At 38.5% G+C, this 27,135-nt stretch overlaps 1 protein-coding gene across 1 annotated transcript; it reads right to left on the bottom strand.

The window, feature by feature from the left end:
- Positions 1–241: 241 nt before the first annotated feature.
- Positions 242–25,403, bottom strand: LOC119884999 (parathyroid hormone 2 receptor-like; the record flags this gene model as incomplete). The annotated part of the gene is made up of 6 exons (XM_038695261.1): positions 25,382–25,403; positions 23,677–23,737; positions 19,617–19,683; positions 13,758–13,852; positions 5,419–5,557; positions 242–283 (listed from the first exon to the last, which is right to left on the bottom strand). Coding segments are annotated over exons 1-6 (426 nt in total), but the record flags the coding sequence as incomplete, so codon positions are not given.
- Between the last annotated feature and the right edge of the window lie 1,732 nt (positions 25,404–27,135).

Genomic DNA, 27,135 nt, shown 5'->3' with positions numbered 1-27,135 from the left:
TGTTGTTTTTGAGGCCGTGCCTGACTAGCATATTTTGCTGTGACGTCGGCAAAGCGGACTACAAACGAGCTGTTTTTCAGGCAGTTCAGAGCAGTGTTTTCTGTGGGAGATTTGTCCCTTTGTAACTTTGGGGTGGACTTTGGGCTTTTTCACTTTGCAAACCTATTACATGTACAAAAAAGGGTATAACTAAATAAAGGAGAGGGAAAAGCCAAAAAGCATAATACAACAATCCACTCACCTCTCCGTTGCAGTAGCAATAGATAATGGACACAAAGAAACCCTGAAAAGAAGAGATATAGATAGACAAGTTGTGAGCTCAGATCACAGTGGGAGCCAAGTCAATGCAAATGCTATCTACTACCAAATGAATGTGATACGGATGATCCAGGTCACCAACTATCTCTTTGCTTCAAACAGTGCTTATGTACTGAAAAAAGAAAAGACAGAATTCTCTCTGGGTGTTTCTGCTCTGACCTGTTCCACCCTGTGTTCCTCTTTCCTGCTACAATAAGAATTTAAAGGAGAAACAAACACTGTCTTTGTGAAAGTAATGGATTGATGGTAAGATAACAAGTGGAGTCTGGAAAGAGGAACAGTCCTCAGAAAAGTTCACCTTATAGTAAGAATGTCGCTACTCAATTTTCATGTAATTCCCCAACTGGTTCTAGTAAAGTTTTAAATGTACAAAACAACCAAATATTCATATTAAAGTAGTGATTGAAAACAAGCTGTCAAAAAAGGTTACTGATTAAAGTAAAATCATTAGTATAAAAAGGGCTGTCTAAGAAAACCTGCCTAGATTCAAATAACTGTAGTATAAAATTAAAAATCACTGCGCACAGGCTGATTTTACCTGAAAACCAAATGCAAGTCTTGACCCTCAAAAAGCCCATTAAACGCGTGGGGCCCAGCATTTTGGTCCTCACAAAGTTGTCGGAAAGGTGGAGTGCAATCCTGTTTTTTTTTTTTGACCCCATGGATACAGAATAAAATTCAGTTCCTATTGTGAATGCTAGATGGAACTATTCCAATATGTGAACATCAATCACAGGAAGCACTCTTCGCCAGAGCTACCCAGCATGAGTACCATGATCTCATCCAATAAAGAGCACTTTATCAGCGGGAGTTTCGGGCTTTTGCTGGCTTAGACGTGTAACAGTTCTGAAGCGCATGTGAAATTTGCAGTTTTTTTGAAAGGAAAAGGTCACAGTCTCGTTGAACTGAGCAATCCTGAGCGGTTGACAGGCCTTGCTTTTTTAGTTGATCTCACTGTCCATCTGAACACATAAGTGTGGGCTTGTGTCGCAAATGTATGCACACATAAAATCATTTGCTGTGAAGCTTGGACTTTATGGGAGACAAACCAGTGACAGCAATGCTGCACACTTCCCATCTATGTAGAAAATGATCTCCAGTCTCACAGTAAATATCTTACTGTGCTCACATCACAGATAACAGAATTCAACCAGTGCTTTCAAGATCTCGCTGCCAGTGACAAAGACATGAAACTGTTCTCAAAGCCTTTCTCTGTTGGTGTGGAGGGAGCAGAGGAAGACATGCGGTTCAAGCTTAGTGAAAGGCAATGTGATTATAATCTCCACCAGCAGCTCTCACTGGAAAGTGTGTTTGGAAAGTCCAGATTTCCCCAGTTGAAGTGCCAGAATGATGCTCAGTTCATATAGCTTAGATATGTTAACAAAGTACTTCAAATCTCTAAGCAGATTCATCTGCGCCTGTTGACTGAACCTACTATAGTCTGAATTGTGTGATGCAGTACAGTGTCTTTAGATTTTATTTCTATTAACATCTCTCCCATAACCTGGGTCTTACTTGTGTTGTAAAGCCTTGATTCCATGTTTCTGGCCCTCCATCCGTTTTGACTTCTTCCTTTTCTATTCAAAGTTTGCAGGAGCACCAGCCTCCCAAAGTACATCGTCTTACTGGACACTGTTGTGGGTCCTCTTCCATTTGATTTAGGGTTCCAAGTCAAAGTGGATTCGCAAAGCTATGGACAACTACAACTTTCCAATTATTCCAACTATTTTTGATTAAATTTGAGCTGTTTTACAAACCTCGGGAGCGTGTCACAAAACAAGTTCAGTATGGTTCATATTTATTAAATGTAAGTTATAAGACGTCATAGCAATACATACTAAGAACAGTAGATAAAAAACACACATAGAGTTAATATATAGACCTAATTGTATACAGTTAAGATCCATGTTATTTTCACACAGGTGCCAGGCCTTTTTCACAAGTCCCATCCCGTGTTTTTGCAATTGCAACTGTTTGGTAATAATGTGGTCTGTGGTGGATGGAGTGACGCAGATACGGATTATTTTGGCACATCAGGTGGTGCAGTGCAATGTTGGCATTTGTTTTGGCAATGAAATTGTGCTTTTGTTGTGCCTCTGGCCACCATCACAAATGTGAGCACAGTCATTTTTTTTGGCTTTTGCTGGAAGAAGCACGCACAGTCCTCTCCAAAATCCTTTTCTGCGTGTTTATTGAGTGTCTTTTACTCTGATAAAATAAAACTGATATGATAATATTGCTTGAGGAAGTTCTCTTTTGGTTTATTAAATACCTCTTGCTGTCAGATTTCAGTAAGAATGATATGCACTCCAACCGAAGTCTCTAATTTAAGGTATTTGCTGCACATAATAATCCATGGGTCACACATTTTGGTATCATTAATTAATAAGATAAATCTTTCTGCAGGCATCTGACAAGACAGGAAACTCAAATTTCACACACGCTAAACTGGTATACTGTTCCATAAGTCTTTCAAAACTTATTTACAGTCATCTCATTTAGTCTATATATTTATTTTGATGAAATAATTCAATTTGAGTTACTCCTCCTGTTTGTGAACAGCAGGTTTTTGTGAATGATACTATTAATCCATACTATCTTAGGATCCATTATGAAGAGTGACTCAGCTTTTCCTCAAAGAAGATGATGGCTCTTTTGGTTAATTTCAAGCTTTCTTTGTGTAATCCACTGCTCCTGCTTGGTGCGACAGACCACTGCTCATTTTGCTTGCTCTGATGGACTGATAAGGACAGATAAAATGTAATCCAGGTGGCACTAAGTTGTTTTTGCTAATCACACTGATATTCAGAGAGGTTTTAAGACCAGTCACAGCAAGTCCACCTTTACATCATTAAGTGAGGTGCTCTTATGTAATTTGTTTAATATGTGTTCAATATTTTATGTATATATTATATCTGACACAGATTCCAGATACCCAAATGTAACATATTTTCAAATCAACTAATCATCCCCTTTACCACCATGGAGAGCCAACATTGAGGTGTGCTTTAAACAGCAAAATCAGCACACTTGATATTATAGGTTGCTTTGAGAAATGCACTTGCAATTTTGTGTGTTTGTTCAAACCTTTTAAGACTGATCATTACTGGGAAATGGGGCCATGGTAAAGTACATATTATCTTAACTAATGGTTGAACGGAAAATCTGAAATTGCCAAGAATGTGAAGACTGAATTAAAAAATTGATAAGTGCCTACAATTTTGACAAAAGAGTGTAAGCCAACTACAGTATACACTCACTAGCCACTATATTAGGTACATCTTGCTAGTACCGGGTTGGACCCCCTTTTGCCTTCAGAACTGCCTGAATTCTACGTGGTATACTTTTAACAAGGTGGTGGACACATTCCGCAGAGACTTTGGTCCATGTTGACATGATAGCATCACCCAGTTGCTGCAGATTTGTCAGCTGCACATCCATGATGCGAATCTCCCATCCCACCACATCCCAAAGGTGCTCTAATGGATTGAGATCTGGTGTCTGTGGAATCACTGTCATGTTCAATAAGCCAGTTTGAGATGATTTGAGCTTTGTGACATGGTGCATTATCCTGCTGGAAGTAGCCATCAGAAGATGGGTACACGGTGGTCATAAAGGGATGGACATGGTCAGCAACAATACTCAGGTAGGCTGTCGCGTTTAAACGATGCTCCATTAAGGGACACTAAGTGTGCAAATAAAAAATCCCCAACACCATTACACCACCACCAGCAGCCTGAACTGTTGATACAAGGCAGGATGGATCCATGTTTTCATGTTGTTTACGCCAAATAGAGACTCATAATCAGGGAACGTTTTCCAATCTTCTGTTGGTGAGTCTGTGCAAATTGTAGCCTCAGTTTCTTGCTCTTAGCTGACAGGAGTGGCACCCGGTGTGGTCTTCTGCTGCTGTGGCCTATCTGCTTTAAAGTTCGACGTGTTGTGCATTTAGAGATAGTATTCCGCATACCTTGGTTGTAACGATTGGTTATTTGAATTACTATTACCTTTCTGTCATCTGGAACCAGTCTCTTTTTCCTCTGTCCTCTGACATCAACAGGCATTTTTGTCCACACAACTAGCACTCACTGGGTATTTTCTCTTTTTTCATTCTGATGCTCGGTTTGAACTTCAGCAAGTTGTCTTGACCACGTCTACATTAATTAAGTTACTGACACGTGAGTGGCTAATTAGCTATTTGTGCTAACAAGCAATTGAACAGGTGTACCTAATAAAGTGGCCAGTGAGTGTAATCTGCTGACATCGGATCAAATACAAAATGCTTGACATGTGATGGAGACTGCAAAAGAGAACTGTGAACTTTTTACAGTCAACTTTTCCTGTGGACTGAGAAATTATATATTAATAAATTGACATTTAAGGTAGACATGTTTTCTCCATATTGAATTTTACATGAAATGAGCACCATTTAAAGAGCATGTGTTACTATTTTGGCTCCTGTAGTGTAATTTGATTTGCTCCATCTATTTTGTTTATCCGTGAAAGTGCTCCTGATTTATTCTTTTTCCTTACAATTTAAGGTCACACTGAAAATCTGTTCATTATAATAGCTCATAGCTAACTCTGTACTCAACATATTTCGAGGTAAAAAAAACACTCATTGGGTATGGACTGTAATTTAGTTAATACATCTAGAAAAGGTCATGCACACACTTACACATACTTTGAAATTGCTCATTTAAATCTAGGCAGTCAAATTACGACAGAGAATCTATCTCATTATCAGGCCGCTTTCCCGAATAATTATTAAGTGCAGTCTTGATTGTGACACTGACAGTCCCCTCAAGTCATTTACAGAATATAGTTCTGTCTAGTCCCACACCATGAAATGACGAACGAAACAGTTTTAAGTTTCTCTGTGCGTGCGTGCGTGCGTGCGTGTGTGCGTGCGCGCATGCGTGTGTGTGTGTATGTGTGCGTGCACTGGCGTGTTTATGGTAATGGTGTAAAAAAAAAAATAATTCACTGAACTGCCTTGAGTTGGCTCATGCTTCTGTGAGTGCTTGATGTACAAGCTTCAAGACATTTATGTAAAAAGTGCATTGTGTTACACAGCAGTGACATGAACTCAGAAAGTACCTGAAAAGAGTTGAAGAACAGCTCACAGTACATGCGGACCTCCCAGCTCGGCCCCTCAAATGTATGAGGCATCCCAACAAAGATGATGTAGTGTATGCCAAACACCAGTACTAACACAAGGGTGGACTTCGCCAGTTTCCTGCGGAGACATACATACACACACACACACGTGACACTGCTGTGGCAGGGTTTATTATTTATTACTGCTGATGATTGTAACCTTATTTTCACTAAAAATTGATTATTATATAAAAGATATTTGGCTGTTAATGGCACGTTAATTTGACGTGCAATTTCAGGGTAATGGCTGCACAAACGAATTTCTGGCCAGCACCGAAAACTGTCCGGAACTGCCGGGAATTGACATGGATTTTGTTTGTCATTGTTGCCCCCGTTACACACCTTCACCAGGGGAGGCTTTCACATGTAAATGATAATGCTGGGAGCTATACAAATGCAAATCAGGTAAGCCACCACTGGTTAGAGGTGACACCTCCAGAAATCAAGTAACTTAACAGAATGAAGGAAACGTGGCAAATGTAATTGGAGGAAGAGAGGAAAGAACGGTGGTTCTACAGAGTGCAGAGGATAGTTGGAGAAATGAGATGTGCAGGATGCAACAGGAGAGACCAAACAATCATATCAAGACTTTGGACATACTGAATTAAACAGCACATAATTCAAAATAGGCAAACATAACTCAGGCTGTTGTGACTACTGTGGGGCAGAAGAAAAAGTAGAGCATGTTGTAAGAAACAAGCCCGTTTTCATCTCAGGGCGTCCTGTGACGCTTTCAGAAAACGTGTGGCGTAGTTATTTGGGAGACACTCCTGGATGCGTCTGTATGAGACGCTCTGGGGCGTTGTTTGCCAATCGCTGATAATGGTCAAGAAGAAGAAGAAGATGAAGATACTCCCAGACTAAAAAAGTAAGATTTATTTTACCCTTCCTCAATTCAGCAAGCTTTTGAATGTATAAATGCTCTTTTTGCTTTTACAAATGTCTGGGATTGAAGGCAAGTTAAGTTGGGGGTTGCTAACGCTAGCAATGCTAGGCCCGCTGGATAACAGAGTTAGAAAAGACGTCGTACATCGTTAACAGCATGTTACTCTGCTCTTTTATCAGGTAGCCATCTTAGCATATTTATACCCCCCACACATGGCTCATGTCTGTCTGTGTTTCTTGTAAAACTATGTGTGTTTCTTTGTGTGTAAGAACAAAAATACCAATAGAACTAAAATATGCTTAAATGAAGAACAACTATGGTCAAATATACATAACTGACATTCAATTTAAAACATGTTTCTCTGCAATGTACTGCACTTCACTCTGTCTGCATAATCTGCCAACATGCACGCCAACATACCTGTGTGCTGGCAAAACAATTCTGTATGGTTTGACATATAAGTGGTTGGAAAATTTGTAATTTGAAAAGGAATAGTATTTAATCGTCAAGAACAACCACTTGGAGAAATGACATTTTATGGTATTTAAGTATGTGTATGTATGTGTGAATGAAAGTTTCTTTGCGAATGAGCAGTTTGAGTTTCATATTCAACAAAATGAATACTGGGAGAATGACAGGCTAGGGAGACAACATTAACATTAAAATACTTTGGTTACCAGGTTCATTTTAACACTAGAAACCGAGATCAGTAATGATCTTTTGTTGCTAAGGTCACATTCCTTTCACAGAGTGAGTTAAGTGTCCTGGCTTAGATAGAAGTACAAGAAAAGATTTCAAACTTGTCTTTGAGGGAATATTAAGAGAATTTATTTCTATAATAACTACTAGACTGCAATTCTGAAGCACAGTTTTTCAGCATATTGTTTAGGCCTAGTGTAAAGGGACGATGTATTGTAAATCCTGCAAACTAACTCTGTGTCTCTATTTCCCAAAGCATATAACAGCCTTTTCATATTTAGCTTCCAAATCTGTCTGCTACTCTATACATCTAAACCAGGACGTGACAGATGTTTGAGTCTGTTCTGTAAAATTACTTGTTCTCCGGACACTATTTCCAATTGGAGATATTTTATAAGTTTGATGTCTTTAATGCGTTGCCATTTTGGAAAATTTACAAAGCATTATAATGCATACAGTAGTAATAATACAATAATCCTACAAGAATTGTGTGCTGCTTTGTGACCTTTACTCTGCAGTTGTGTGTGGTTCCTGGATGTAAAATATCTTACAGTCTTTACAAATAAGAAAAAAAAACATTTCTGATCACTGCAGACCAGTTAATTGCAATCCAATATCCAGAATACAATATATACACACTGGAGGGGGTAACAGGTGTGTTAAATTGTGCAAAGTGATACTTTCAAGCAATATCTGAAATAAATCAGCATTACAAACACACTTTCATGTTTAAAAAATTCTCAACGCCAGTGCCACAATGCCATCAAGTGTAGTTAAAACTCAGACAGCCCTCCTGAGAAAATAATGCCTCCTTTTAATTTACGGAGACCATCTGGAGTGTATCTTCCGGCGGCCCTCAGAGCTCAACGCATTGCAACTTAAGAAAGCACATGCAAATAAACAAAAACAAGCAAATTAAGAAAACATCTTAACCAATTTCACAACACGTGCACAGCATTTTTTTAAAATACTGCAAAGAGGGAAAACACAAGCAAATACAGAGACAGGCTAAAATACAGAAACAACCAACCAAATACAGAAATGCTGTAAGCAGCACAGACAACAGCGGAATTTGTTTCCAGGGGACACTAAAAAATGGATCAATCAACATGGCTTGGGCATACTTGTTGTTGTACGCTTTAGCTGAACCAACTTCAATAAACACTGCATTAAAAGTGGGATATTTGGCTGTTAATGGCACGTTAATTTGACGTGCAATTTCAGGGTAATGGCTGCACAAACGAATTTCTGGCCAGCACCGAAAACTGTCCGGAACTGCCGGGAATTGACATGGATTTTGTTTGTCATTGTTGCCCCCATTACACACCTTCACCAGGGGAGGCTTTCACATGTAAATGATAATGCTGGGAGCTATACAAATGCAAATCAGGTAAGCCACCACTGGTTAGAGGTGACACCTCCAGAAATCAAGTAACTTAACAGAATGAAGGAAACGTGGCAAATGTAATTGGAGGAAGAGAGGAAAGAATGGTGGTTCTACAGAGTGCAGAGGATAGTTGGAGAAATGAGATGTGCAGGATGCAACAGGAGAGACCAAACAATCATATCAAGACTTTGGACATACTGGATTAAACAGCACATAATTCAAAATAGGCAAACATAACTCAGGCTGTTGTGACTACTGTGGGGCAGAAGAAAAAGTAGAGCATGTTGTAAGAAACAAGCCCGTTTTCATCTCAGGGCGTCCTGTGACGCTTTCAGAAAACGTGTGGCGTAGTTATTTGGGAGACACTCCTGGATGCGTCTGTATGAGACGCTCTGGGGCGTTGTTTGCCAATCGCTGATAATGGTCAAGAAGAAGAAGAAGATGAAGATACTCCCAGACTAAAAAAGTAAGATTTATTTTACCCTTCCTCAATTCAGCAAGCTTTTGAATGTATAAATGCTCTTTTTGCTTTTACAAATGTCTGGGATTGAAGGCAAGTTAAGTTGGGGGTTGCTAACGCTAGCAATGCTAGGCCCGCTGGATAACAGAGTTAGAAAAGACGTCGTACATCGTTAACAGCATGTTACTCTGCTCTTTTATCAGGTAGCCATCTTAGCAGATTTATACCCCCCACACATGGCTCATGTCTGTCTGTGTTTCTTGTAAAACTATGTGTGTTTCTTTGTGTGTAAATGTTGTTAAAATGTTATCTTGTCAGTTCATTGTATGCTGTTGGATGAGCTGCTTTATTTAGCCGTGGTTGCTCGATGGAATTACAGATGCTTTCTAATATGATTGTATACATCTAAATATAAGAACTGAACTGTTGATTTCTATTTTTGTATAACAAAGTAATAAAATATGGGGCCCTGTATGTGAATTTTAATGTATTTGCTTGACTAAGTTAATGTTTAATTTAGTATGTTTATTTTTCTATTAGTTTCTAATAGTTTAAGTTGTATTTCTGCTGATTGTTTCGTTTTTATGTTTCATGTTGACTTTTAAAGGTTTTAACTGACCCGTTTAAAGGACAATTTTGCTAATTTTCGGTTTAATGTAGAGGGAAGATATACGTATTGAGGTCCAGGTGTGTGTGTGTTGGGGCGCAGGCTGAGCACTAGAATTAGAGTGAGTTGACGACTCTTGTTTTACATACAAGAGGTATGAGCTCCTGTAAAATTGTTTGCAGAAGCCAATGTGAGTCAACAGTTCTCTGCACTGAATGCCTGAATGTGACCACAGATGAGAGGCTGGCAGTTCTTAAATCCAACAACTGCTCAAGTGAGGAAGAACAAGAAGAAAAGATGTTTGAAGACTTGGTCAGTAATAAGCTAAAACCAGCCAAAATCAGTGTAAGTTAGTTCATAAAAGTGACTTTTTGTCTTTCCTTATTTCATAGGAAGTGGCCCTTCTCCTGCACAACTCTGAGAGAAACTGCAAGCGCCATGATGCTGAGCAGGGGTAAGATTTACAGAATAGGAATGCATTGTAATAGTAAACTTCATTTCATTTTAACACGCTGTAAAATGAAATGAAAACCTACCTTGTGACCATGCAGTACTGCTTCTGTTCTGTTTGTGTTAACAGCTGTTGGAAGCGAGACAGAGTGTACTGGCAGCAGATGACGTGGCGTTCTGGAAAGCCATCACTATTGATCTGATATCTGATGAGGAAGATTGCAGCTTTGAGGGGGTGTCGAGGTGGATTATGCAACTAACAACTTTTCGCACGCTGCAGACAAGGCTGGAGGCTAATCCAAAGTACAAAGCACTGCATCACAGGCGTCTGTAGAATATTCTGACAGCCACCACCAAATGACTCAGAGGTGGACAGACACTTTGTCCCGCAGCCCAGCATTTGATATGTTTTGTAAGTGGTTTGTAAATAGTTTTTTTGCATTAGCATCAACATGTGCCTCATTAATGAATTCCTCATTTTCCTCATAAAGTCATGTCTTTGATTAGTGTAGGCTAATTGCATGAATACAAGTAATATATCACCTGAATATAGTCTTCAGTAAGTGCAGTATTTATTTAATGCAGGGTTATTAATTATTTTTATTATTATCTTTAATATTATTAGAAGGGGGTTTACCCAAGCCTGTATTTATAAAGGCCCAGGGTGACCAATAGCGACAGATCTACCAAACAATCACTTGTGATTGATGATTTGATGATGTCATTGGTTTCATCCAATGACTGAGAAGCCAGGTCCGGCTGCTGCTAGTTATATGGTAAGTAGAGTTGTTAACGCCTCCGCCCCCTCCCCCTGCTGCTTGTGTAGGTACGTTTCCGTCGATTTTTGGCACAAACGAACACGAACGTGCAGCGCTATTAACGGCAGAGGATTAGTGGGATTCAAGGCAGTTTACAGGGACGTAAATTTTCGTGAGTCACAAACCATGGCCATTTGAACAAGTGTGTTTTTATCTGTTTCCTCTGCTTTTTCTGTTTTTGTTTGTGTTTTCTCACTTTGCAACATTTCGTCAAAATACTGCACACGTGTTGTTAAATTGATGTGCATGTGTTTTGTTAAGCTGCAGTTTGTTGAGCTCTCAGGGCTACTGTAGTATCCAGCAGCAGCTCACAATAAACCTGACAGAGAAGAAGATTCCTGATCGGAAAAGCCGTTGGTATGTTTCTGCAGTTAGTCCGCAGAAACTTATATATTTACACTCCTTTAAAGTTCAAACGAGGACAGATGAAGATCAGTTCTGTGTCTTCATATAATGATCAATCCTGGAAGGAGAGGAAGTGCTTTGCAGCCTGCTGCATGACAGCCAACCCAGATCTGTATTATGAACTTTAAACTACTTGAAAGGAGAATATACGCATTTAATCAACATATGTGCTTCCCGTCACTGAACAGAATTGCAGCGATTCTGCACAGGCTGTTACCTTTGGAGAAATCCTCCAACTGGGAGATGGAACTGATCTGTCTTCTGTTCCTTCAGCACGTAGATGAAGTTTGCCCTCAGGGCTTTCTGCAAGAAAGCTCTAATGGCAAAACGTCTCCCGTTTGCATTCCTTCAACTATGACAATAATTCTCTGTGGCAGCGCTAAATTGACATGTGTATGAGAACTTCAATTTCCTATTAGCATAATAAACGTTGTCAGTTAATTCTAATGAAAACTAAATTTCAACCAGGCCACAATTCTAAATGCCTTCATACATTTTAACATAAATGTATGCAGTGACTGCAAAACAAAAATCCTAAATCTCTATAGGATACATTTTCATGGTCAATTTGAAGCGCTGAAAAAGGAAATTCGGTCCCAAAAAACATGACATCAAACAGTAATCTCGTTCTCTGTCTCCTCCTCTTTAGAATTTACAATTATATGTGAAATGTATTATTTTTGTTTTCATTTGCCTTCAAGCTGATGCTAAATTAAGTGGACATTGTTAATATGTCTATAGAACACAGAAAAGATATAAATTCAAGTATAATGTACGTATGATGCAAATTAACGGGCAAAACGATAAACCAGTGCTTGCAAAAGGTTCCTAGGTATGTATTGAATATGCACAAACAGGCATTGGGGGAATACATCTCTGCTGCAGTCTGAAAGGAAGAGGTGTGATGCGAATTTGCGTTAAGGGGTTAAGGTACAGCCTAGGTAAACAGGGGTAATGTAAGGTAATCAAAGACAAAATTTGTAGTTTCAACTCAGTTTCAATATTTTTTTAGCAATTACATTTTTTCTACTTAAAATATGCAACATAACTGCATGACTCCAAGCTTGTTTTAGCTGATGTTCTTTATCCTCCTCCCTTTTGCTTCCACAGGTAAACAGCTTGAAGGTGTGTGATTAAAATGTATCAGAACTTATTTGTTTTGGCTTTTTATAATCACCCTATTAAGTGGTATGAATATGTAATTTTCACAATACCTTTACAATACTGTAAACCATGATATGAATTATTACATATAAGTGCAAAACAAATGTCTTTAACTGTGGTCATAGAGTTATCATTTGCAGGGCCCTGCTCACATTCACACCTGGAAGCTGCCCAGCACATCCACAGCCTGGTCTGCTGGCCACTGAGCAGCTCCACTGGAGCGGTTGGGGTTATGGGCCTTGCTCAAGGGCACCTGGTAAATGAGGCAGGGTAAGCACTGCTAGTTTTACTTTCCACGCCACGATTTATCCTGCCGGCCCGGGGATTGAACCGGCGACCTCCCGGCATGGGAGTGGCCCGAGCTATAAAATAAAACAAGTTTTTGCTTTAGGTCCAGCTAAAGATATGGAGCTATCATATATATTGTTAGTGGCTAGGTTAAATTAACATAAACAATCGACTTTGCAATTTCTATTCACCTGCATTTTTTCAACAACAAAATAAACTTCTTTTCTCTGTACTTTCCATTTCTATTTTTGAGTACCCTGACTTCACTTAGATTTTTCTATCTATATGAAATGCAGTGTTCTGTATTTGACTGACATTTATCTTTCAGCATGGTTTCCAGTTTACTGCACCTGATCACTGTCATCTGTTCTGACATTTATACAAAGCAACCTCTCATGCAGCATTTAATCCGGCACTCTTTTTGGAAAATACACTGCAATTAGAAGGTTTTAACTGTTCATCCCAGCACCAACATGGGGGGATAATAGTGATAATTGCATATTTTAAAATGCTAGGACATATTATATCTGTGTGTCTGTTTGTGAACGTGTATTGCTGATGCTATGGGGACATACATTTGTTTAGTTCTCTCAACATAAATCATTTCATTTTTAGGGTTTAATTTTGGTTTTAAGGGAAGTATAAGAGCTAGGCATGGCATTAAGCTATGTAAGGCTGTATTAAAAGCTAAATGCTAATTCATCTTAGTTTAGTGTGTTAGCATGTTAACATCGGCTAATTACCCATAAACACAAACTACAGCTGTAGTTAGTTAGATGTAGATAGTTTTGCTACAAGTATTTGGTCATAAAACTTACATATTGTAAAAGTATAAAAAAAAAAAAAGAAAAAAAGAAACCTAATGGCCGGTTTACATTATTGAAGTTCAGGGGTACATGGATGAAATTTGGTGGTCCTAGAGAAAGAAATCAGGGAATCAGCAGATATGACATGATATGAGGTTAGAAGGCTTCATATCATGTGGAAAAACAGACTGACAAGCCATACTGTTGCAATTCTGCATCGCACACTTTACGTGAAACTCCCAAACCTGGACAGCAAGTGAACCAAATTGGTTTGGTTGGATTTATAGATACAGTCAGTTAAGTGCAAACCTGTACTGTTTCCTCGTGTCGTATCTCCCTGCATTTGTCTCTCGAATTTTAGTGGCCAACACTCGAACGATGTTCACAAACAAGATGAAGTTGAGCTGAAACGGAAGAACACAGATGAAAAGCTCTTTGATTTATGCAGTAAATGTACATGCTTTTAGCTCCTGATACTAGAATTGACATAAATGGAAAATAAGTCATAAGTCATTTTAAATTGTTAACAACTGGCTTTTATACCATATATGAATTAAAATGATTTCGAGAGTCATTCATCAGTATTTACAAAAGACATTCTTAGTGCAATTCTATCAAATGAATTATTATTAAAGCTGAACATCTTTAAATTTCTCCACGTTGCTGACTTGTGAATAAAAAAAAAAGAGTTTCACCTAGTTTGGAGCTTTTCCAATCATCACCTCATTGTCATCAGTATCAAGCTACAATATTTAGGACAGTGAAATGCCATTAATCTGGTAACACAGTAACAGCAACCATTACGCCCCCCCCCAAAATATGGACTTCCAATCAGAGGACAATTTTAGTGTTTTACTATTCTCCATCATTCAGACTGTAGTCCAGAAATACATATTAATGGAAATATTGTTTTTACCATAAAATAACTGAACTGTTGGAGTGTGGAGTCAATTCATTTTTAAATAACAGCAAGAAAAGTTCCCAAGTTCTGGGATTTCTTCTCAGAGACTTTAATGAGGCTGAGGCAAAGTAATATGAAAGAAGCAAATTGAGGCTTATGTATTCCACAGCCAGATACTTTCTCTACATCATCCTTTCAATCCTAAGTACCACTCAAATGAGCTTGAATGAGAATAACAAATACAGCTCAGAGTACAAATACAACATGCCAAGTCTATCAGTACATAGATAAAATAAAAGCCAGAAAGAGCTGGGATTTTAAACATTTTACAGAAATCCAGGGCTCCTTTTCAGTTGCACACCTTTGACATGAGGGACATTAATTTCTGTTCATTCTTTATTCTCTCCTCATCTTATATTACTATCATACATACATATGCAGACAAAAATTATTTCAAAAGATGCAATGCATATACAATTGCAATGAATAATACGTTTTAATATGTTTTTTCCTTAAATCATCACAAATCAACATCATCACAAACTACACAGCGAAATATCAACATTGTATCTCTCTGTTTACAAAGACTATAAAGCTATATCACCACACGGTAATTGTCCGTTATTTCTAGATTCATGTTGGAATATCAATAGTATACTGCTGTATTGCACAGTTTCATGTGCATGTACAGCAGAGAAACCCTAAAAAAATTTGCTACTGCCATCACGATATCATGCTGTAGTTCCGACACCATCCTTTAGTTAAATAAAAACAAGAGTCTACAGCTATGCAAGCGGCTCTGTGAGGCAGTAGGCTACTTAGGCACAGCGGTGCTTTAAGCTGAATGCTATTGTCCAATGTTTGAGAGGTAATGTTTAATCTCTATAAACAAATGTGTAAATATTAATGCTAAATCTGTAGGAAGATTTTTTGCATTGGAAACTGGTTTCCATTTGTAGTAGGTTTGTAGTCCAAGTAGTATTGACCAATCGCATTTGAGCAGCAGGTGGTTGCATGCAGGCAAACAATCCGTGTGGAGCGCAGATGAGGCAGAACACACTGGTTGAAATGCATTCTGGGAATCCATCTGCTATCATCTGACAATGACTTAAGTTCAATCAGGGGACCCTAGAGATTAGTTTATGTGGTCATTTAAATTCAAATGACTGGCCAGTGGCACTACAGACAAAGTGTGAACTAGTGTGAAATTGTTTTTGACACAGGCTTTGAGAAAAAATAACATTAATCTGTCCAATCTCCACAGTGTGAATGTGAAAGTGCTGTGTTGAGTAGCTAATTAAACACAGCAGGGATTAGTTACTGGCTTATGATCTGAATCATCAGACTCAGATTTTTACCAGGAAGCAAGAGATATTATGAGAGGCGGGTTACCACGGGCCCGGTGTAACCAACCATCCTATGTCATTCCTTTAAAAGTGAGCAAAAAGTCAGCAGAAAGGACGTCGCTGTCTGTTGAAGCTGGACTCAGTTGATGTTTTGTAAGTTCTAATGTTTATAATTGTCACAGTTAGTTTTTCTGGAGTCTGATCTTTTGTGGTTATTTTGGTAAGTCCTCACTCTAGTGTCTTTTATATGTCACTTCCTGTCTCCGTGTTGTCTCGTCTGTGTTCTGTTTCCTGTTTTACTTTGGGATTCTCCTCTCCTCTCGAGAAGGGTCCAGCTGCAGCCTGGCTTGTCCCAGAAGCCACCGTGCACAAAACGTGATGATGTTTATCTCGGCCGCTCGGCCCACGCAATTTTTTTTAAATGAGACGTTAAATTAGAAAAATGTCAATGTAGCAATCAGTGTACATTATGCATTAATATTTACTATCCTATAATTATATATTATTATAGTATATTAATACTATAATTCCTGCAATATTTATTTATAATAGCCTAATGATAATAATAAAGCAATGTTTCAATTCATACCATTGTTGTTGTTGTATATTTTATTTGTTACAAAGTGATTTTAAGTTTCACAAACCAAGAATATTCTGTACATCGTGAGCCAGATGTGTCTTGACTCAGGTTAAAACTTTACAACAATACAGAGAATTTAATGATAGAATAACAGCGGTACAAACATTAACACTATCGTACAGCTGTTGCTGGACATGTTTGCTGCGTTGGCTGGAGTGGTCTGTGTGACTGGTCCTGGGGGAGCTAACCGTCTACCGGCAAAGCTAGCTAGCCAACTATTCCTGACAGCCCCCCGAAGCATATCACTCTTACCCTATACAGGGGTGTGTGCCTAAAGTTATTGATTGTTTGCATGTCGACCGTATCTGCTAGCACGTCGGCCATATAATATTTTATCCAAAAATTGTAGACTTGATAAAAATATCACATTCAGTCTGGACCAAAAAATATCACATTCAGTCTGGACCAAAGTTGTGGACCAACTGAGCGACCAACTGCTGTTGCCACCCAAAGAGATGCTAGTGTTAAAAACCAATCTGTCATTGTTCTGTTAGGTCCACTTAATTGTTATTGTTAAATGATCAGTTAGTCAGTCAGTTAGTAATTATAATTAATTCACAGCATTAATGCATGTGGATTGTCTAATTGAATCTACAAGAAGGCATGGGTCTTATTTCTGTGGGTCGACATTCTCTGTATCTTCAGGAGATGATATGTTAGAGCCAGCAGCGCATTAGTCCTGATAAGGCAATGCTGCCGCTGATTAGAATCTGCAGGAGATTTTTCTAATCACAGCTTGTTAGCAGTTTAACTCATGAAGAGATAGAAGCAGATGACTCAAGTCACAACATGTCTTCAAACGTGTCACTTTCAATACTTTGGTCATTAATTCAGAGCCTTTGCAAAAGTGATGCTCACAGCAAGTCTCTGCACAAGCAAGAACTCTCTCTATCATCCCCTTACTTAGTGTGTGCTTTTTATGGCAAGCTCCAATGCTAAAATAATCCTCAGCCCCGAAGAGGAGCTGTGCACAGTATAGAAAGTAAAAGACAGAAAGAGAGACTGTTGTTGATTGCTTTTCATGATTTAAATTGGCAACAAACACAGTTCTTTTATGCCATGAAGCTTATTTGAATAAAGAGGAAGATAAGAGATCTGAGAGAAAAAGCATTTTCTAGACATCACTGCACACTTGCACATGAAAGTAAACTTATAGTATACAGATACTACAATCAATATTTTAATTTAGTTTATTTGCTCATATTCAGGGCACTTTGATTTACACACTGTGGTGACATGGCTAAATCTCTAATCTATGGTTGTTTAGTAGAAAGAAATCTTGTCTGCATGTACCATGTCTGCATAGTTTATCCCAACAGACAAGGAAAGCCAGAGTCTTTAATGATATGTTCCTCCTTTCTTTTTGCTAATGTATCACAGCACTTCTTATGTGTGCTCCTTCCCTTTTAGAATAACCAGAGATCATTAAAATGTTCATGTTCATCTCTGAGGTCATTTTCTGTCTTCTGAGTTAATTGTGCTCAGATGGTTTTTGGCCCTGCTCCGGTGCAGGCGTTGATTATTCAGTTACTTCTTCTTAAAAACACACACAACACATCCACATACACCATCTTTTTTTAGTTTAGCACTACTGGGAGACCTTTGTTGGGTGCCATTCTTAATTGCAGCTAGTACTACTGGTGCATCCACAGAGCCGTCTGTGCGGCGGTTTTCAGATAAAAATCTGTGGGTTTGGTTAATTGGCTATTATGCCCATTGTATCCACCAGAAAAGAGTTATCTATGGCAACTGCAGATATGAGAAACGTCATCGTTAATGTTTACATTCTGCTAATGAATGTAATCCCAGGTTTTGCTGAATTGTGGTGAATTATCAGGTGGTTCGCTGATGGTGTGTCTAAGCCTAAAAGTGTGGTACCAAGAGAAAAACACATACAGATAGCTTCTTCATAAAAATGAAATGAAATAGAAGAAAATTCTCTCTCGGATGTCATTTTAAAAAGAGAACCTCTCACACCCCTTCTGCATCAGTCTGGTTTTTAATTCCTCTGTCAGACAGAACAGATATTCTTCCATTTAAACCTCTTCAGAGAGATCGGAGGCAAAGATATTACCCAATGTCAAATGGACAGGTGCATGCAGACATGCGAAAATACAATCTGATCTGAAGGTAAAAGAGTTCCCTGGTTTAATTCAGGAAGTATATGATCAAAAATGACTAAAAAAAGTCCAACAGATCTGTTCTGTCTTAGTCTCACAGTACCAGAAAGGAAGCAGTTTGTAATCATACAACAATACAAGAACAAATCATGAAAGCTGACTGCACAGTAATAGGAAGGAGAACAGAATGACTCAGCTTCTTGCGTCAGGACTCTGTGGGAGCCATTCCTTCATTTCCAGGGCTCCTTGTTCTAATAATTTTCACTGTTTGTTTGGGGTTATTGTCATGCTGCAGAATACATTTGGGGCCTATCAGATGCCTCCCTAATGGTACTGCATGATGAAGAAGTATCTGCCTGTACTTCTTAGCACTGAGGAGAAAATTAATTCTGACCACATGCCCAACACCGTTTGCAGAAATGCAGCCCTAAACTTGCAAGGAACCTCCACCATGCTTCACTGTTGCCTCAGACCCTCATTCTTGTACCGCTCTCCAGACCTTCAGTGAACAAACTACCTTCTGCTATAGCAAATATCAGTCCAGAGCACCTGCTGACATTTTTCTGCACCCCAGTTCCTGTGTTTCCCTGCGTAGTTGAGTTTGCTTTGTTTCCATGTCGGAGGCCATTAGTCCTCCATGACAGCCACGACTGACCAGACTTCTCTGACAGTAGATGGGTGCACCAGAGTCTCACTGTTTTCTGCAGTTCTGAGCTGATGACACTGCTGGACATCTTCAGATTGTGAAGTGAAACAATCATAATGTGTCTTTCATCTGCTGCATCACCTTGTTCATCTCAATGCGTCATAACTGACGCTTTCAGACAAAGCATATGTATTTTACGCTAAAGGTACCCTTCAGCGTCCGTATGAAACGCCACCGTTTGCTACGTCCCAGCAACACAAAGGAGGCTAACCCTACCTGTTAGCACATCGGCCGTGAGGCACCCCGTGTGTCTCACAGAGACGCTGAAGGGTACCTTTGGCGTCAAATAACTACGTTTTGTCACTTTTTCTGAAAGCGTAGCCTGTTTCTTTGTGCTATTAACATGTCTTTTTTGAAATAATTCGTACTTTACAGCATTTTTTCTATACCTGTCTAAAACTTTTGCACAGTACTGTACATTCAAATTTCACACAATAGCAAACTCACACTCTTACCCCAATAGCTGTCAGAATGGGAACCTGGTAGATCCACTTAATATTGCCAGCACTTAACTCCCAACACCTGCAGTAGACACAAATACAGAGGATCCGAGAACATGAAGTTAGAGAAGCAGGGAAAATAAGGAGTAGAGCAAAGAAGGAGGTTGCTGGTGTTATTCAAATAGTGGAGGCACATTGAAAGACAGACAGAATAATAAGTTCAATTTGAAAAAGAAAACGTGAGGTTAGAGTTACATTTTGGTTAGAAACAATTCAAATTTTTAAACTCTTTTGTCAAACAAATCAGCGAATTGATCTCGGAGAAGACACTAAGAATAGCAAAAAGGGTGAAATGGAAAACACAGTCAAACAGAGACAGAAAACGCAGTTTCCTAAAGATCCTTTATCCTTTTCCTCTGGTATTTGGAAATTGTAGTTTTACTACATTACCAATCCAAGTGACCTTTTTTTATTTATTATTGTATTTTGATCATTCCCACTTTTTTCATTATAGATGTTCCATCTTCTTTCATTTTCAATTTCCATTTTAAATGTAACCATTGTCATACTGTATAGAACATTTTGTATTTTAGGTTTTCATTTCACTTTTCAAACTGCCATTTCATGACATTTCTTGTCTTTTTAATGGCCTGTTTTACCTTGAAGTAGAGTCAAATTGTCTACCCTTTTTATTTTTAATTTTCTCTTTTACTTTTCTCTAGCTAAAAATGTCACACTGAAAGAAGCAGTTGGTCCCTCGTATTTTCTCTGCATGTGACCCATTTTGTTTTGTAAACTTCAAAGAAACCCTTGCATCATTATACAAACATAGCTTTCCAAAATGCAAATGCTCCAGGGGATTATGCAAACATGATTACGCAGTTCTATCACAAATGTTGCTTGACTGTGTACTATGCATAGTGTGCATGCATGGTCTTCAAAAACACATCACACAATGTAATGTGGGAAATGGCATGAGAGTCACAGTAAAATTACCCACATAGATTTCCCAAACCTTCATGGATGCTATAGTATTTTCTAAATTTTGAGGTGAGTTGGAATTAATCCAGAAATGGGAGAGTGAAGCTTTATCAACTTTATGAAGGTATCAATTGAGCACCTTTGACATTGGAATTTGTAGTTATAGAAAATCACACATGTGTATCAGTTAATTTGTAGTTACAGAGAAAAATACGCCTTCTACAAGTTTGCAAATCTTTAGGATTTGCAAACTTGTAGAAGGTGTAACACAACAGTTACACCTTCTCAAATTCTTTATTGCAGGTGCACAAATTCTAATCTATGAATCACAAACGAGTGTAAGAAGGTGGATGAGGTGAATGGACGGATCAACCAAACCCAGGACTGTCACACCAGAGAATGGCCTTCAAGTCCCATGTAAAACCAAGCAAATGGTGAGTTATTTAGATTTTTAAGTTAAATAGCGTTACTGACTTCCATCACATAAGTTACATGTATTCCATCACATGATTAACGTGAGTTATGTCACATGTTAAGTCGAGTGATATGCTGTACGTCACCTGACTGACGTAATGTACTTATTTTAACCAAAAACCCAATGTTTTTCTAAACCTAAACAAGTAGTTTTGTTGCTTAAACCTAACCAAACTGCGACAATTTCACAACGTTAACTACATGTTTAATGTGTCTCATGACTTACAAAAGGTAGTTATGGTCTGCTCAGGGCTGGACTGGGACAAAAACTTGGCCCTGGCATTTTTGGCCAAAATTGGTCGGACACCCCTCACACCCCTAGAAGATTTTGAGCATTAAACACTTTCAGGTGGCAAGTGACAATTCAGAATATAAAAATATAATAGAAAATAATGCAGTAATCAGTAGCTTATTATTGTTTTTAGCTTAAGTTACTTTTTTGGACGACAGTTTTCTTCTATATTTACATTGCACTATAGGCTTACTGTGCAAATAAACCTTTTTCATAGCATTTTTATTTGTTAATTAACATTTCTTGGTGCAAGATATTTTTCAGAACATTTTTAAGAAATGCTTACGGCTTCTCTCCTCCTGCTCAATTTCTCACTCAGCCCTGTCACTTTGTTACTCGCTAACACACGCCTCCTCCTCTGCCTGGCATTGGCTACAGATCTCCTTCACTCCTTGTGTCTGCTCTACGTCAGGTACTACAGCTGATGTTGAAGCTACTGCAGCCCCGGTAGCAAACATATCGGTTGTCTTGCGCATTTGGTGGCGTCAGTCTGAAGATTTTTTTATTTTTTGGGGGGGGCGGAGAGGCGTAACGCAAGAGAACAGAGGGGGTGGGGGTTAGTAAGTGTGCTACAGAGTTTGCCATTTTCTCTTATGCATGGCTCTCGCCACAGTTTACAAAGCAAACACCATAATTCCCCTAAGCCCTGTGGTGGCTTGTTTGCACACAAACAAAGCTGCAGACACGATGACATGGTCCTGAGCACAAAATAATGTGGCCTAAAAAATGTTAACACAGGGGTTGCAACTGATGGGCACAGAGGACGGCTTAAAAAGAATAAGTTGAGATTTACAGTAGACGAAGGCAGTGACAAAACAAAAAGACTAAGACTAAGACTAACCCTTCATTTTTTGTGACATGGTTGACAGAGGCTGCACTATTTAAAATATAACTACTACTTGCAAAATGTAGATAATAATAGAAAATTATGTCACCACTTCCTCTCACCCAGGGTCTGTCAACAGTCTGAACAGAATATAAATTAACTGAATTAATCTCCAGGACTTGCGGAAATGCTATTTTCTGCCCATTGACAGGAAACACCCAGGACCGGTCACAGGGTCACCGCACAAAAAGGCACTCCAATAGGCAATTTAGAACAGTGGGTTCCAGCCCACAATCCTTTTGTTGTGAGACAATAATTTTAACATACATAGTCAGTGTAATTTGTAGTATATGCTCAATGGGAACCTTTGGTCTAGTGTAACACATCACCAGAAGTGTGCTAACTTTATGTATTAAAGTTTGGTGTGGCAGCCTGAATACAAGGGGGGGAAATGACCTCTCGTTTCTTCCTTCAATTTAGTATGTTCAGCTACTCCAAAAGGCAAAGTCCTTTTAGCTCTGCTTTCTTTTTAGCTCTGCACTGTATTAACAGTGAACCAAATAGCAAATGTTATGAGCTGCAACTGAGAGGCAGAGGGAGGTCTTATTTCAACATGTCAATTTTTCAGCGGTGAAAACCTCTGATGATCTTCCTGCAAATGGATAATGGAGGTGGATCTTTATAATGGTACAAATTAAACTAACAGTTTGCTGGTGTCCTTTACAGATCCTGGACCTACACATTTAATGTAGCTTTTGTATTTCTGAAATACAATTAATGGCCAAAATATGTATACATGCATACATTTGGTCTAGGGCTGTTTTTCATGGTTTTATCAAGGCCCCTCAGTTCCATTTAAAGGAGCAGCATACAGCATAAAATATTTTAGACAATAGCATGTGGTAACAGTTTGCGGCACGTACTTTCCTTGTTTTAGCGACATTACCACCGTGCACAAAGCGAGGTCCAAACAGAAATGTTTTTCTAAGATTGGTCTGCACGAACGTGACTGGCCTGCAGAGAACACTGACCTCAACCCCATCCAACAACTTTAAGAAAGCAGACTGCAAGTCAGGCTATATTGCAGCTCACTATGAGAATGGGAGAAAGTTCCCTGCAGCTAGGTTCCAAAATCATCTGGGAAGCCTTCCCAGAAGAGTGGAGGCTGTAATAACAGCAGATTAATGTCCCTGGTTTTGAAATGAGAAGTTGAATCCCATTTGGGTGTAATGTTCGGTGTCCACATACTTTTTTAGATACTTTTGGCCATGAAGTGTGCCTGACATGACAACTTATAAATAAAAAAGGCCTCTAAGAAGCATTTATTCACAAATTTTAATATCTTATAATATTTACTAATTATTTATAATTAATTGTCACAATGATTAAGCATCTTTTCATGTTTATATTCAAGTTTATCCTTTAGACTTGATGACCTTTTAAAACAAATTGGTATAAAAGTAGACCTGCATTTAGACACAGTGTGTTTTGCGCTCTCTCACCTTGCATCTGCTACTGTCGCCCTGACAATCGCCCACACTGCCACAAAAACAGCTGGAACACCTGAAATGACACAGAACAATGAGCTGCAGTGTCCCGATGATGTCACATACTTTGTTTGTCATTTCATTTCCTATATGTGACATTAAAGAAGTAAAGATATGAGGTAATTAAGCATCCAAGTTAAAATTACACCCTTAACAGCCTTCATGGGCAACATCCGTTAAAGAACCAAACTCTGGATGAGCCATTAGGGACTGTATCAAAATCATTGGGGGGTGGGGAGACAGGCTAAAACGCATGTTTCACTTTTTAATAACAAAGCCCTTCCCCAGAGCTATTACTGTTAATTAGATCTATGTTACTCAAAACTGACATATTTGTTCTATTTGCTAGTTGATTGTGATTGATTTTGTGAAAAAAATGACAGACATGATTGTCAGGGCTTAGTGTGATCCTCTGTATATGTTTAACACACATGGCGCATTGGTCCCCAATCATTTGTGTACAGTCTAATTGTTAAATATGTCATCCCACACACTGGCAGCATATTAAAAGGCATCATCACTCATGACAAACCTCCGTCCTATTCACCAGTGTCAATGTGCGTCAACTTTTCCAGAAAAGCAATAATGTCACATCTTTCACACGGTCACACAGAACAGCACAACCCAGCTTCTGTATCTTAGCTACGTCTTCTGTCTGCAGGTGCAAATTTGTCGGTGTGTACCACTTTAGTGTACACATAAACCCCTGCTCTACTAACCTTTGGACAAACCAGTATTCCCACTTATGGTCATATCACAAAAAAAAATCCCTTATAAAGTCAAGAAACAACTTCTTGAAAGTTTTTTTAAGTTGTGTGGGTCTCTATTGATTCCACTTTCATTCTACTTGTGTTCCATCAATTTGTTCATTTATAAAAACACTAATTAGCAAATTACCAGCATAGATTTAATCTGTCTTTGTGTATACAATGTAATGCAGGAACCTCAAACCTGCTCCCAAGACTTGACTGCCTATTCTCTGGATCAATTCTGAACGTGCTACGTTTAGTTTTAATCTATATCTGTACGAGCCAAGAGCCACCACCACAACTATTAGATATCTCTCTCTCTCTCTCTCTCTCTCTCCCCTGCAGTGATTGCTGTGCTCTTAAAGCACATTACTGTTTTACAGAAATGTACTGAATTGTACATTTGACATTATGCAGCTGTAAAAAGTCAGATGTGAATTAAACTTTATTAGATAATGCATCTAAAATTACTTACGTGGCCTCCTGACTACTTCTACAATCTTAAGCAGAAGTGACTGTGGTTATGCAAGACTGACTTCTGTGAAGAAATGTCTCTTGCCTCTATCACATCCCTAAGCAGCTCATCTAAATATGGCAGCTTCATTACAGTCCACATGATTAAGCAAATGGAACATCAACTGGATGATAAGAGTTCCCCTATCTTTCTATATAAATGGCCAGATAGACACATTTTGAGTGCTGTGTCTAATCTGTAGCTAAAAAGGATGAGAAAATTAGGAAGAGAAAGAGAAATAGAGGCTGAGAGCGTTATGGGAGTGTGAGAGTACAGGAAAGTGTGGGGATGTAACCATATGGTAGCTACTTATGGAAACAATATTTTCATCCATTTTACCAGATGGTCAGAGGACAGGATTTGGCATCTCAGTTATAGCACTGGTTTTTATTCTCACCTTTTGGGCTTCTGCCATCCATGTCAACATAAATGCACAAGAAATTAATTGAAAACGTTAAAATTATTTACAAGTGAAAATGATTGGTATTCAACACGTCCATGTCAGAATGGCTACATTTATATTGTCAGTGTTCAGGGCATGTTTATTAATGAATGTAAATTGCAATTTCTGTTGTCCACATTACAGTGAACTCTATCAGACATACTGTATTTTCTCTGCAATAGGAAATTATGCTGCTCATAACTCTTCCAAAGTAGCTCAAAACGAGTTCTGCAAAATTAATTTGGTTCTTATGTCTCCAGGGAGAAAATGAAGGGCTGGCTGCGTCTGACTTTGGACCTAGCAAGACATGCATCCTATCTCCTACACGTGAGATGGATGTGATGACACAAAGCAAGTTAAAATGTACTCTGAGGAGCAATGTTTTTATGACAGGGTCTCCATTTTGTTTGTTCTCATGCACAAGGATGCGTATGCACTTGCATAAGCAAACATGGGTGACATGACACACAGTCCTATTTTTAAGAAAATGTTTTCTATTTATAAGTGTGAAAGCCATGCATTCAGGTTTGACCTGAGTGGACCTGAGTGTGCAGACCTCAAGGATGCACAAAGTATGGAAGTATGTATGGATGTAAAAAGAAACTTTGTTTACAAGAAAACTCCATAGAGCCCCTTTTAAGAAACAATCTCCAAAATGTCTCAAGAATTCCCATAACAAGACAGACTTCACTCTTTATATTGTACATTTACAACCATTCAAAACACATCAATTAGCAAGCTACAAAGCTGTGATCTGTATATAATTATTTTTAGGCATCTTGGCACAGCTGCTCGTATGAGTCACTGTATGGTGTAATTCAGGAAGGCTTGGCAATAAAGTAGGCATTAGCCCTGACACAACACTAATATAATCTCTACATAATGTTAGCAGTATGTGCAATAACATAACATTTAGAGAGGGTTTTCAGATGCAAATGCAAAGCAAAAGGAAATTTTACTTTTCAGCATAATTATATTACAATAACTCTTAATTTTTCATTCTATTGGTTGTCGTTCAAAGCATAGTGGATTTTCACAAATCTAAACTCAGTATAGTAATACAACACTTAATGACTGATGGCATTTAACCAAAACAAACCTATGCAGCCATTTCAATTCAAGGTGTGCAGATGAACAAACAAAACCCAGACACACATGGGGCAGAATTCTAATGTGAGTGCAGTTTCTTTTCCTCTGACTTCAAAGAAAACAAAACTTTTCTGTGGAGGGCCACACACACCTTTCATCTATTCGTCTGAACACTGTCACATGCTTGTGTGCACGGAAAGAACAAAAACTCCTACTAGTACAAGCAGTTCTGTTTCATAAAGAATCAAAAGGTTCTAAATTCTCAAACTTCCCCCAGCTCTCATTTGTGTATTTATGTTTTGACATAATTAATATTTTGCCTACTCAATTGCATTCAAATAGTAATATGTAAGATGATATTTGTTCTGTCCCAAGAAATAAATTTGCAGATGTAGCGCTTTGGGGCCTTTAATTTCTCCTGCGCGTAAGACAAGACAATATTAATGATCACATGCAGGGAAATTATATAAGAATATGCATTGTATAGACTATTCCAACACATTGTATTGTCTGTTTAATAAGCTGACAAGGTAATTGTGGCTGTATAGCAAGTTTCATCTCTGTATTATCGAAAGCTTTCAGCATCTGCCACATTTTTGCTAATGTAATTAAAGGAAATG

The sequence above is a fragment of the Micropterus salmoides genome, unplaced genomic scaffold (assembly GCF_014851395.1).
Source record: "Micropterus salmoides isolate LMB-PRFRI ecotype aquatic unplaced genomic scaffold, ASM1485139v1 Ms_hic_scaffold_3837, whole genome shotgun sequence".
Lineage (NCBI taxonomy): Eukaryota > Metazoa > Chordata > Actinopteri > Centrarchiformes > Centrarchidae > Micropterus > Micropterus salmoides.
This window is presented reverse-complemented; position numbering and strand designations above follow the sequence as displayed.